This window comes from Mugil cephalus, chromosome 5 (assembly GCF_022458985.1).
Source record: "Mugil cephalus isolate CIBA_MC_2020 chromosome 5, CIBA_Mcephalus_1.1, whole genome shotgun sequence".
NCBI classification, from domain to species: domain Eukaryota; kingdom Metazoa; phylum Chordata; class Actinopteri; order Mugiliformes; family Mugilidae; genus Mugil; species Mugil cephalus.
In genome coordinates, this window is record NC_061774.1 from 24125660 (window position 1) to 24139898 (window position 14239).

Consider the following 14239-nt stretch of genomic DNA (forward strand, 5'->3'; position numbering starts at 1 on the left):
TTCAAATTCACTAGATCCCAGACTGATCAAGTATCTGTGGGGTGATCCACAGTGGAAACCTCCCATCAACCCACCCTCAGAAAACCCGTGATGGTTCACAACTCATGTGGACGCAAGGGAGAGCTACACAAATTTGGTCATAATGTTATGCCCGATCGGTGTACGTTTCCTCTCGGCCACATAATTTCCACCCACGGTGTCTCGTTCCTTTTTTAATGCCGATGATACTCAAAGGAGAAACCCGAGGACATTCAGCAGCTGTCTCCATGACATTAAAAAAAAAAAAACCGCCGCACGCAGCAACAACTTCGCGGAGAAACAGCTGATTGGAACAAAACCCTCTCGGCAGCAGCAGCAGCAGCATCATCGATCCCCGGTTGAGAGAAATCACTGATGTCTCTCGGCTTTCGAGTCCGAGCCCCGCGTTGCTGTTGGATCTCAAATAAAAACCGAGAGTGTGAGTTTATGTGCCGCCAGGTGGCGCCGCTGAGTCGCCACCGTGGACGGGACTGGGCCGCTCCACGGACATAAACCAGTACAGAAACCCCCCTTCTCTCTCTCTCTCACCCACTCTCTCTCTCTCTACTCCAGCCAGTCAGACGCCAGGGGAGTTCGTCTTCTTCTTCTTCTTCTCCTCCTCCTTCCAGGACCTCTGATCTGCTCTGATCTGATCTGATCTGATCCGTCTTCCACATACGGAGTGTTTCGCTGAACGCTGCGCACCAACGAGGTGTCTCCAGGCGAGTGAATGACACAGACACCGGAGACGATCCAGGATGCAAACTCAGAAAAGTAACAGCTAGAGGATTAATTATATGACAGTGATAACACCTAGATAAGAAAACTACCTGTTGGAGCCGCGCAACTCACTTGATAATCCCACGGATCCCTCAGACTGACGCGCACCGGACTTTTTCTCCAACTTCCCAGAGGGATGGATCGCTTCTGGGGGACACCGTAGCCCGGAGACATGGACACTTTTACTGCAGACACTTCTCCACAGAGGTTTGGTGAAGTTTAAGAAACTCCCTGCGGTCACACAAAGTGCGTCTTTATCGCGATCGCCACTCATGCGCAGTTTCATTTTAAGTGTTAATCTCTCGTTAGAGGTTGTGTCTCCCCGGCTGTTCGCGAACACCCGTGTAAAATCAGCGCCTGTGTATCATGACTGCACAGTGTGACCGCTTGTGCAATTGTCATTCTGCTCCTAAATCCGCTTTCCTGTGCCTGTGCCGCTCTGGTTTTTCATACCCAGCAGCTGCGCTGCAGCATAGCTGCGCTCAGTGTGTGTGCCTGTGTGAGTTATTCACAGTGCTGCTATGCAGACTGACTGGAGCCACGCTCAGACAGCTCTAATGTAACCCCAATTCTGAGGCAAAGGCCCTGGACTGCTCACACAGAAAAGAAAACCTTCAGCGGCGAAGACAAATCTCTCCCTGCACTCCTCGGGTCCAGACGAGAGGACTTTGTGTGGAACAGCAGATGTTGCACAGCTTTGTGTACTAATATAGATTATTCAGGATGCTGCTATGCAGACAGAGTGGAGCCACGAAGAAGTGCTGGTGAAAATTAAAGTCGCACACATGGCCGTGCAGCTTCTGTCAGGGCAGGCCAACAACATGTGTCACACAGTTAGTAAATGAGGCTTTGTCTGCATGTGTTGTTGTTGTTGTCATTGTTGGGCTGGGATTGTAGTACAGGACAAAAAAAAAAAAAAAAAATCAGGACCGGGGCCAAAAGTTGTGTCAGACGCACAAGACTCCCACTAATGGTTTCCTTTCAGGAGGTGAACTCACAGAAAGATGATGCTCGCACTCGCGTTGTGAACTTTCATGGACATTTCCATTCATTTTCCATTCCAGTGCATCATTTGACTTTTGAAAGTATTAACTCTGTTTGCATTTAACTGCCTTTGGGGTTCATTTTGTTAAAAAATGAAGAGCCCTCTTCCACTGAGCGACACCTGGAACGCCTCCATCAACAAGGATGCGGTGCTGATCTCCAGGCCGGACACCAACAAGAAGTTCAAGAGGAAGTCCCGGGTGCCCAAAAGGCTTTTCACGGGCCCGGAGCCCGAGAGGATGAAAACCTACCCGTCGGACGTGGACTCGGTGGACGACCTCACAGAGGCGGGCGATGCCAGCGCGCTGGCTCCGCTCCACAGACAGTTGATGGTGTCCCAGGAGCCAATAGCCGGTACTGCTGGGATTCACCCGGGACAACCAGAAGACAACATGTCTCCGGCCCAGAGCGGCGCCATCGACATGAGAATCGGCATCAACGTGCCCGCCATCGCTTCCAAAGTGTCGCCCGCCTTCCCATTCTTCAGCCCGGAGATCTCCCAGTGGCCCACCTCCATCTCTCAGCCTTTGTCCACCAAACTCAAACTGGGCGTCCACTCCGCTTTTCCCCTGTTGACGTCCACCAACAACAACAGCAGCAGCAGCAGCAGCGGCAGCAGCCAGTCGCCCGGCCAGCTGGCCTTCTCCCTGAAGCCCTCCTCCCTTCAGTCGGGCCAGGCTGCAGCTCTGGCTCTGCCCCGAGCAACGAACTCCACGCAGTGTCAGGAACATATGGCGTCCCAGGACCCGCCACCCAAGGTGATCATGCAAAGAGTCATGGAAATTAAATGAAATAATTATGTTAATTAATGTTAGCTTTTAGACATCTTGGCGTCTTCTTGAGCCACTTTGTTTTGTTTTTGATGCCATATAAATAAAACTTAAGTAAAGTGATCCTATATTGACAATCGAGTTATTATGATATATTTGGAAATGTCACCACTTTTACTTGTAGAGCTTAAGTTCAATAGTCAACACTGTGTTTTCTTGTTTAATTTATAGCACCTTAAAAGCAAAGAGCACCAAAGTCAGAGAAACGTGTAAAATACAGATAAATTTATCCAAGAGATAAAAAGTTTTTAAAACCCAGAGTAATCAGATGAAAGTAAAAACAGATCAAACGCTGTTAAAGGCCAAGGAAATAAAAATGGGTCTCAGGGTGCCTCTTAAAAGCCCCAACGTTGGCCGTTCGGTTCCGTCCGATTCCTAAATGTTCCTCTTGTGTTTCTATATTCTGAGAGCGGCCCTTGTCTTCTGCTTTCAGGACTCTCCGACCAAGCAGATTGGAATGAGCGCCGACGGACCTGGGCGTCTTCCAGAAGTCAAAGCCATCCAACAGACCAGGAGGCTGCTGGCCAACGCCAGGGAGAGGTCCCGCGTTCACACCATCAGTGCAGCGTTTGAGGCCCTAAGGAAGCAGGTCGGACTGAGACGAACTAATAATTATATATATATATGCACAAAACATACGCGTACGTTTAAAAACTCTGAATTACCAACCAACAGACACTATATGCTGTATTATGCACCTTTGATGCAACAGATACACAATCTAGATTTAATTAAAGGTCCCATATTGTGCAAAATTCAGTTTTTCCTTATAGTCTGTGGAAAAAATTCTGTCACTTTCTTCACTTTCTTGCTCCACTTTTTGGCGATTATGTGCTCAAACAGGCAGATCTGAGGGTTTTCCCTTCTTGACGTCACGCAGGGAAATAATCACTCCCTCCGGTAGTGGGAGTGGGTTCTGTCTCTGACGTGTAACAGCAGAATGAACCGCCACAAATCTAAACCTTGATGTCCCCGTATGAGGACGCAGGGCCTCAGGATGATAATGAAAGCGCAGCCTCTCAGCTTTCACACCCAAACAAAATCCCAGGGAACTAGCATCAGTTTGACTAATGCACGGATGTGGACGCACGTTGTCCATATTTATGGACAGTCTGTGGCTCAGCAAAATTAAAAGACTGGGACAATCACATGAGACAAAGAGCGGCGGATCATAACATGGATCTGTGGTAAAGAAAATACCATTTTAAACATCCAGATTCCTGGAAGTATGACGTCATTATCACATCATTATCCAGATCTGCTATGAAGAGCAAATACAGCAGGTTTGACTTAAACCTGAGAGTCTGAACTTCAACCACAAATTCTATATATGTTTATATATAATGATAAATAAGTTAACGCAGATGTTGTCCTTGTCCGTCTGCATATAGACCCAACTCTATTTAATCCTATTTTTTCCAATAAGGAGTGGGGTTTTGAAGCATTCTTTTATTTGGCATTTGGGCGGAGGTTGAGTTGGGACACATGAAGGCATGTTGGCCGCCTGTATTGTTCATAATTATGTTATTATGATATATTATTACGTTAGGAATTACGAAAAAAAAGAAAAGTTTCAAAACAACTCAGATAGAGTGTCTCAAAACATTGGGCGGCTTTCACACAAAAACAGATTCAGGACTTATAGTTATCCGGTCCTACCCAGACTTCTCCAACCCACCTATGATACCTAATACACCGATCAACCACAACATTATGACCATCATGCGATAGTTACCCAGGTTCTACTGGGAACCTTTTGGTCCTGGCATTGATTTGGCTGTTCTTTAGACATGTACCATCCACCTAGAGCACACCAGACCCCCCCACCCCATAGCAATGACACCTCAGGACACTCTCAGAAGGCCCATGTCCATTCCCAGATGAGTCACCACTGTTTTGGAGGCACAAGGGAGACCTACATAATATTAGGAAGGTGGTCGTAATGTTATGTCTGATCGGTGTATGTGCATAGATTATATCGATCAATCACTCAGATGTTATTTGTAACAATAATACAATATATGTATACAATAATCCCACCTATACCCCCCCAATCCATCCAACACAGACACACATATGCACAGACAGACACACAACTTAAAAATTCATTAAGGAGACTGAATAAAAAAACAATATAAGATCAAACCAACACCCTAAAAATCCTAAAAATAATATATAATACTAAAAAAAAATCAAATGCTAACCTCTAAGACCTAAGAGCATAAAATGAGAAAAATAAATAAATAAAAAATACCATAAAAATGGTCACTAATACAACACTAAAAGAGATTAAAAATAAAATAAAATAGTAAATAAATACGTTTTAAATATACCATTAAATATACCAGAGTTTTATGCCCTGTGCTGTTGTTTATCACTTATAATAATAAATTTATATAAATTCATGATTAATCTCTCATGTAAATTGCATCACCTTTATTTTGTAGTGTGTTTTGTATCATGTTTGTATTTATTCTCCTGTGCAATTGATGCTCTCCTTGTAACAATTTCATTTAAGCAAAGGTGTCAATTAAATGCAATTAAAAAAAAATAAATAAAAAAAAACACTATTCATTTCCCTTTCTTTATCTCTTTCCTCTCCAGGTGCCGTGTTACTCGTACGGTCAGAAGCTCTCCAAACTGGCTATCTTACGTATAGCTTGCAACTACATCCTGTCCCTGGCTCAGTTGGCTGAGCTGGATTACAGTCCAGACCACAACAGCCTGAGCTTTTCTCAGTGCGTGGAACAGTGCACCAGGACCCTGCAGGCCGAGGGCCGGAGCAAGAAGAGGAAGGTGAGTCCCCAACGCTCCTGGAAATCACGGTCATTCATCACAAATACCTGGAACACATACAACGTCTCGTACTTCAGTAGAATCAGAATGAAATGAGTGTGATTTCATATCGTCTGACACATCGGAGCCTTTGTTTTAGTGGGAGACACTCACCATGCTACACTCAAAATCATTATATTGAGTAACAGAATTTAAATAATTCAGATGTAAGTGTAGAATATAAATGTACTTTATTTATATAGCAGTTTACAACAACCCACAGGTGAACCAAACTGCTTTACAAGTGGTCATACAAAAATAAGATAAAAAATAAAAAGAGGATAAAAGAGTAAAATAAAAGAAGATAAAAATAAAATTAAAAGAGTAGTTTTATATGCAGAGGTCTTTTTTCCTTGTTACAACGACCGTGTTGAGGATTATATTCATTTATCTACAGAGTCGTCTTGTGTGAATCTTCCAGTGACACAAGCAGAGTTGGATGTGGTGCACGTGTCGCTCTCTAGCCTCACGGTGCTCAGACTAAACTTCCATTTCCCCTCTGAATGTTAAACTGTTTTCTTCCTCGCTGGTTTCACGACAGAAACTCTTTCTGGAAGGACAGTAGCACAGCTGAACCTTGCTGCAGTATTTCAGCACATTAGGTACTGCAGGGGGGAATGTTTAGTTGATTTAGTTGATTTTCGTTTCCAATTTCTCCCTACAAATTTAAATTTCTTTAAATGCACATTAACACGAATCCAACATATTTTAGTAAAGGGATAAATGGAGGCAGAAGACATTATCTTTCAGTCACACTTCACTCATTCAGAGATACAGGAGCTGTCTCAGCAGCCACTGTTTCACACAGAGAGCACCACGCTAGCAGAGACCTGTCAATCTAAGCCTCCTGTCCACAGTAGGCCCCGCCCCTCTCGCTGCTCAGCCAATCACGAGTCTGCATATTGGCCTAAAGAGCCTATTCAGTCCTCAGGCAAAATTAAAACTTGAATTTGTCAGTTATTTTCTTTTTCTGTCAGTTGTTTACACCAGTTAGATGTGTTTATGTTTATAGCAGGTGCACGGCCGCTCTACTGCTGCACATGTTTGAAATAAAAAAAATTAATATTTGAACCTGTGTATTATTTGAATAGCTTAATATTTAATGCAAAATGATGATAGTAATGCATATTTATAAATAGCACTAGGCTGAGTTTAATATAGAACACATATAGTAGGTAGGGGGACCCTACTTAATCTCTCCATCAATTTGAGGATCCTTGGACAGAAAGACGTTGAAGACGCCTGCTGTAGACTGTCCAGGTTCAAAGCTCCACAGTGTCTCCAAAACATGAGGTGGCCCTTTACATTCCAGCTGTAGATTATAAACTGAAAACAGTGACAGGACACAGTAGCAATAGTCCCAGTCAGATGAATTTCCAACTTTTCTTCATCAGCTCTTCTGGGATTTTCAGGCATAACTGAGTTTATTACTGAATTTTTAATTGCTTCTTAAAACATTGGGGATGTTAAAGGGAGTATGTAGATTACCGGTCAAAAGTTTCAGGACTCTCCAATATTTCTTTCTTTTTTTATTGAAATATGTGCAGTTTAACGTCTCATTCTACTCTAAAATTAAAGCATAGACCAAATAAACAACTAAAGTAAAAGAAAAAACATGGAATAAATACATAATTTAAAATATATTCTAAACTTTCGACTCATCAAAGTATCCACCTTTGTCCGATTTAACATGTGAACAAACTTGTGACATTCTTTCTTTCTGAAAAAGAAAATCAAATATTTTCCAGAGAATTCTTTCCAGTTGTGTTGCAGAAGTTCCCAGAAATGTGTGTGTCTCTTTCAGAATACTTTGCTTTCACTCCTCTCTGCAGTTCATCACAAACCAGCTCCACATGGTTCAAGTCCAGAGACTGAACCATGGTTCACTCCATGTTTTCAAGCTTCCCATCTTGTTTTTTATCCTGAGCTAGTTCTGGTGAAGCTCGGACTAAAGTTTTGGGTCATTATGTTGCTGTGGGATGAAGCCCTGACCAACTATACCAGAGGACACTGTGTGCTGTTCTAAAAACATGTTGACCCGTAGTGTGTATATATATATATATTTATTTCTTATCAGTGCCTCTGGTGACAGAGGCCTGCAGAGAGACGCTCTGCACGATGCACTGAGCACATGTCCTCTACTCTCTTCTCTTTCACACCAAGCACCTGTCCTCTAATTTCTCGATTGTTACTGCTGATGCATTCATGTACATCATGTAGATCTCCTGCAGACTGGATCTGTGTTTCTGCTCTGTGGAGTGTTTATTTGTGGTCTTGGTCTCATCAACCTCCCCAGTCTTCATAGTCATAAATTCCCATCTGAATGCATAAACAACCCACTTAAGACATCGTTATTCAGTCATTACAGCAGATAACTCACCTGTAACAGAACGACTACTTCACCACAGTGTTTGTGTCATGATCAGATTCTACATGTACGGATCTATGTATGTATGACAGATGAATGTTTATCTAGTTCTGGTTGACTTCAAGCAGATAAATCCTCCCATATGAGCTGAAGGTTCTACTCCAGGTTTCTTCCCGTTAAAAGATTTTTCCTTAGCGCTCGCTCTGAACTCTCTATGTAGTTAACGTGGCCTCCCCTCATTACGTAACAATGTTCTGAATTGACTTGATTTCATAGGTTCTGAAAATATAGATGAAAAGATTCTCCAGAAGACGACTGGTAGCATCTTTAACAGATTATTACGTCTCAGTCTCCTGTGCAGGGAGGCAGTGCATATCCAGGTATAACGTACCATCTCTGGTGGTCATCCAGAACTATATTTGACTTTTGTTTTACTTGAAAATGTATAGTATGCATGAAGTAGCCCTTCCACAAAGATGTTTGATAGATAGATAAATGCTCTTTTACATTTCTGAATGTGTTTCCCAAAGAAGCACCACCAAAGGATGTATCTTAAGAATGGACGCAAAGTTTAAACGTATTAAACGTAAGCCTCATTTAAAGTACTGTGGGACATGTAGCCAACGCCGGTGTGAGCCATTTATACTTGTGCCTGTAACAACTCCACCCAAACACTAGTCGGCGCTGTGTCTTTTTGGCCACTTCATTGTCATTTATTTCTACTTCCTGCTTCACATTCAGCGACTGAAACTTTCGTTAAAAAATTGGGCCGAATTTTGCCAAACACGAGTCTTACAAACGTCTATATCACCAAACCTTCTCAGTTAACCTTACCGATACTTTGATGATCCCAAACAATCAATTTGAAAACTGCGGAGGCGGAGGAGCATATGGAAATGCTAAAACTGGAAACACGCTGCTTCCGAGTGGACCAATCATAGCTCTTACGGGAGTTGTTACATTTCTGGGGAGGTGGACGTCAGGCTACGGCGCTAGCGTCTGCGTTGTTGTCGTAGACTCTGCGTGAACTTGGCGCAGAAGTCTAAACCGTATATATATATATATATAAGCGGTTTTCAAAGGGTGAGGCGCGCCTACCTTGGGGGGCGCCAGAGAGTCGGCTACCTTAAGTGAAAGTGAGAGAGGACACAGAGTCTGGGGTGAGTCTGATTATTTAAAGATTGGCTTTTCATGTATTTCATGTATTGGTCCTGACTTTCTGAATGCGCTCCTTGTCCCAGTTTATACATGCAACAGAGAAAATCCAACAACAGACAGGAACATGTTCTCCTCCTCCACACTAGGTGGCGATATGCGTCTTGTCAGCGGGTTAATACAGCCCCCTTTCCATTTGACCTACTACTTTAAATAATAAACAACTGTTCATGCGGCAGAGCGCTACTATGTGCACGCTACTTTATGGTGCAGATAAGATGGCGCTATCCCTCAGGTGGTTCTTCTACCAGCTCTGTTTACCTTCTTCTTCTTCTTCTTCTTCCTCTTCTTTAACCAGCTTTCTTTGATGTTTTTGTTCCTGGGTCACATATTGTCTAGTTAAACTCCAATTAAGACGTATACACGGAGGGGAAAATTGATTTTCAATGCATTATCTCTATTAATTGGAGTGATGCATTTAGGTGCACTTAAGTTGTCCAGTTAGAGTCGGATTAGTGCCTGTAAACATACTGTGTGTTATTTGCAAAGAGGTGCTAGATAATGACAGCGTGCACCAAAGTTTAAAGACCCAGCATACAAACACATACAAGGCATCAGCAGTCAACAGTAATAATCTCGTAGTTTCTTCTACTACTCCCGCCGTCGTAATATTATGCACATTATTAAATAATGATAAAGTTGTGAGTCACAGTGTACAGCTATTACATCCAGCTTCATACTAATGCAATCATGTTGCTCTTCTAGATGTAAACTAGCTGCTGAGCGCTTATTCCCTGCTGGCCGGCTGTTTCTCTCCCTCTGTGTGTGTGTGTGTGTGTGTGTGTGTGTGTGTGTGTGTGTGTGTGTGTGTGTGTGTGTTCTGAAAGTCCCAGACACCAGATGTTTAGAGTGGAGGGGAAGTGGAGCTGGCGCCATGAAGGGCAGAGGGCAGCGGGAAGGCACGCGAACTGAAACCACACACACACACACTCTCACACACACACTCACTGAGTCACTCACACACACACACACACACAGTCACTTCACACAAATACTTGGCACATTCGATCGTAGTCTCTCCAACACATTCCCCCACTCTGCCTCTCCAGGCCATCTGCTTCAGCATACTTTGAAACATGAGGGGAAAAAACACAGTCATCATCAGCCTGTCAGACAGCAGCAGCTGGTGGAAAGAGAGAGAGAGAGAGAGAGAGAGAGGGAGAGAGAGGTGGTTGGGGATTATATATGTGTTAGTGTGTGTGTGTGTGTGTGAGTGTGTGTTTGTTTAAGTTATTTTCTCAGAGCCACTGAGTCTGTGGACACAGTTTGCAGGAAAAGAGACTTTCTTGCTTTGCTTGTGATTTTACACAACCGTAAATGAACCTGAGGTCACACGCAGCCAGCACGACATATGCACACATATATAACAGATAGATAGATAGATAGATAGATAGATAGATAGATAGATAGATAGATAGATAGATAGATAGATAGATGACGGCTAAATATGTTGGCATTTTGAGGAAATTCATACCCCGATTTAACGTTGCACAGACCATATAGAGGGTATATGATGTCACAACAAGCAGACGTCTCCGTGGTTACGGCCACTGAGTGTTAAAAAGTGACAGTTGATCAAGGGGGTTTTAGCAGCATTAGTTTGAATCATAGACTTTAATAGCATCTAAACTGTAAAATTAATTTAAAACATGGAAAAGAGCTGTTGTGCGATTGACTGAACCAACAGATTTGAAAAGCAGTAAATGGATCAATTACGAAGAAACAACTGGAATGATGACTTTAAGTTCCTTCTGAAGTTATGTTCTGGAGGACTGTCAGAAAAGTTTGCCATCACCTCCTGTAGTATTGTGCGGCTAACGTTACTTCTTCGGAGTAAAGCCCCTAGCGTTAGCATCTTTTATTTAGCTACATTTATCATAACTAAAAAGAACTAAAACTAACTTAAAGTAACTGAAACTGAGGCTAATCCACTTTTCCAAATCCGTACTAGTTCGTATGGATCATTGTCGAGTCCAAACGTCCTTAATTTGATCTGATAATCCACATTTTTCCAGGTCTCGCTGTATTTACTGATACATTTCACCATGTTTTCACCGCTCAGGGGGGCAGTGATGTCAATGCATATAACTGAAAATGCAGTTTTACCTTTAAATAAACCAACAACACTGTTTGTGTTTGCGACTAGCCTTGAATTCAAGGGGTCAAATTATCGTACATTATGGGATTTTTGGAATTATTGAGGATGATATTTTCGTACAAATACAATAATTATCATACACCTGGCAACGCTGGTGCTTTGGGACATAGACGCCGTTACCTATGTACGTAGCCAATGCCGGTGTGCACGCGCCAGTCTGGCTCGTTCTGTAATAACTCAACCCAAACACTAGTTGGCGCTATGTTATTTTGACAGTCGTGCAGATAGATAGACGGTAGATAGAGTGTATAATATGTTTATAGTACAATCAATCAGTTTCAGTCATTTATGCTACATGTACTTTGGTTAGATGCTAAACTGCATTTCTTTGACAATAAAGCTAAATTAGATGAGATTAGATATTTTATTTATCTCTGTGAAAACTATGTGAAATAAAAACACTATACTGGGTGATATACATCGTACAAATACTGCACTACTAGTAAGGTTTCCGCAATCAAAATACTATGCTACGTTATGTACTTCAGTATTACAGCAGTACGTTACTCTCATCGCTTGCCACAGCTGTCAAGGGTTTAAATGAAAACGCATTAAAAAGCCATCGGTCCCTTGCTGCTTCTGCACAGTGGAGCAGTAACACAGTAATGGAGCATTATTCAGTGTAGAATTTAGCAGTTCATCCTGAGTTAGGCTCCACTGAGACCACATCAGGCCCTTTGTATGGAGCCATTCAATCAACACAAGAGGAGAAAATCAATTTACTTCCCATCTTACTGCCCACTCTTAAACTTCTGTGAATGAGCCGGAGACATGACGTATTTCCAGCACATGGTGAGTGGAACCGATGTGATGTGGCTGGAATTAAGAAAAATGCAATTATAGAAAGGTCGGGGCGGGGGTGATGTTCTTAGTGCTTTTTTTTTTTTTTTGAGTTGTTCCTAAAACGTTTCCCAGCAGAACATTCAGTTCTCACAAGATGGTCAGTGCTGTTCACTTCACGTTTCAGTGGTCATAATGCTGTGGCTGATTGACTTCTACGGGGTCAGTCAAGCTCAGAAACCACTGGACAGAAGTTCAGTTCAGTGCTCTGAAGGGTGACATTGTTATAGTGCATGTTGTCGTGGTCTGTTGATTGTTAATGATCCCAGTTTCCCAATTTCTTCTGACTTCCAGACTCAGGTGTAAATAACTGGGGAATCACCAAAGAAATGTCTAAAGTGACGTAGGATTTATGTCTATAAGTGTCACATTTTGCACAATTCTGCAGATGTTTTTCGGTGAGTAATGCCACCAGCTCCAGTACGACGAAGCTGAGTTTGGTTGAGCAAAAAGGCTCCGGCTCGATAAGTTATCCTGGTTTGTTTCTATCATTTAAATCAACTTAATTTAACGTAGTTTGATTTTCCAACTTAAGGGCTTCATCGAGTCCAACATGTGTCAACCTAACTTGACAAATATGAGTTTTACAATGGTAACTGGATCTCTCATGAACTGGCCGTGACCATTGGTGTGGTAGCAAAATTAATGCTCAGTAACAATAGTAGTTAAATAGCTTTAAATAAATTTCAAGGGACTAATAATTTTCACATAAGATCAAAAGATGTTGATGGAAGTTGGCGGTTTTCAATCCCTTTCGTGTTAATTGCTTTGACATTTGCACTTGGGAAAGTTCTTGAGTTTGTTTATCACTTTTGTGAATTAGCAACTCTACGTTACAGCGCCTAAGCTAAGCTAAGCTAACAGCTGTGCTGCCGGATGAGGACAATGCCTGGATCGATTTAAACACACTTCCTCTCACTTATCCAAATCTGGAGAATATGAAGAGTGACTAAATTTCACATATGGGGCGACATATCCCAGCAGCTTTTAAACTTAGATTTATAAGTTAAACCAACCTCAAATTAATTACAAGAACATTTAAAGGCTGCCCGAGGTTTCCTAACCATCACAGTTCAAACAGTGTCATTGGGCGGTTCATCGGCTCACTTGTGCTAATTGAAGCACGTCACTTCTTCTGATTGAGATCTCACCTTATTATCGGACCTGCCTTCGTTTATTTTCAACGCTTCTTTGGACGCTAGATCAGTGGGTTTTGTTCACAGAGTGATGTGACGATTATTGGTGTAGTCTTCATGGTCAGAGGGACCATTCCCATGGACACGGACACCACCATGTCCATGTCCATGTTCATTCTCTGATGAGTCACAACTGTTTTGAAGGGATTTGCTTGGAGAAACATGCATTTTGTCCCCCTTCAGTAAATCATAAGGGCGTTAGGGTGGAGCAAGAATTCTTGCTCTTAAAGGAGAGTGAAGACATATAAAAAGCTTATTAAGTGCTTGAAACCTGCATCGTTGAAACATATGCATTTATTTTACACCCTCAGTCGTTGGCAGGTTTCTTCTCTCTGTGTGGCCTTTTTCTCTGGAGTGGTTGTGTTCTGCCTTTAACTCAAATCCTTTTTTTTAAATTATTTTGTCGACAGGCTGGAAGACTTCCAGAGGACGTATGATGCTTTCAGAGTCCCGTCTCTCTTCCGACTGTGGGCCGATGCTGGACGAATCCCTACGTTCTTCACGCGACCCGCCTCGAGCCTGTTGAGCAAATTAGGACCGAATCCAGGACTCAAAACAATAATGTTCACAATCGTATTAAAAACAAAGCATCATATGAAGAACGAGCTACATGGTAGAAATGAAACACAATATACGGACTAACTGGAAAACGTGGCTAACAGTGTTTGGAAGTTCTGCTGGCGAGGAAGTGAGGATGATGATGATGATGATGGTAATGGTGAGGATGGCATTTATTTTAACGTCAGTGTATTTTAAAAAACTGTGAAACTTTTACATGGCTTTGTAACAAACATGGACTTCACCTGACGTCATCTAGGGCCTATAATCTGAGTTACACCTTATTATTTTCTCAAAAAAGTAATAAATATTAAAGTTGACAATGTTTACAAGTTACTTTTGTTACACTTTATCAGTGCTTTGGTTTTGTTTGTTGGAGTTAGCATCTTGATTCCTG

The 14239-nt window shown here is 42.2% G+C and overlaps 1 protein-coding gene across 1 annotated transcript; it reads left to right on the forward strand.

Annotated features, from left to right (window-relative positions):
• Window positions 1-327: 327 nt before the first annotated feature.
• On the forward strand, window positions 328-14178 carry atoh8 (atonal bHLH transcription factor 8). Its single transcript, XM_047584933.1, has 4 exons — window positions 328-2600; window positions 3106-3261; window positions 5277-5468; window positions 13695-14178. The coding sequence occupies exons 1-4, from the start codon at window positions 1935-1937 to the stop codon at window positions 13719-13721; spliced, it is 1041 nt and encodes a 346-aa protein (XP_047440889.1). The 5' UTR covers window positions 328-1934; the 3' UTR covers window positions 13722-14178.
• Window positions 14179-14239: the final 61 nt, after the last annotated feature.

Bases quoted from the DNA above. Each gene is read 5' to 3' on its own strand.
- atoh8 (XM_047584933.1), top strand. From the start codon at position 1,935: ATGAAGAGCCCTCTTCCACTGAGCGACACCTGGAACGCCTCCATCAAC. The intron at 3,262-5,276 runs GTCGGACTGAGA...TTTCCTCTCCAG, and splicing joins TTGAGGCCCTAAGGAAGCAG to GTGCCGTGTTACTCGTACGG. The intron at 5,469-13,694 runs GTGAGTCCCCAA...TTTTGTCGACAG, and splicing joins GCCGGAGCAAGAAGAGGAAG to GCTGGAAGACTTCCAGAGGA.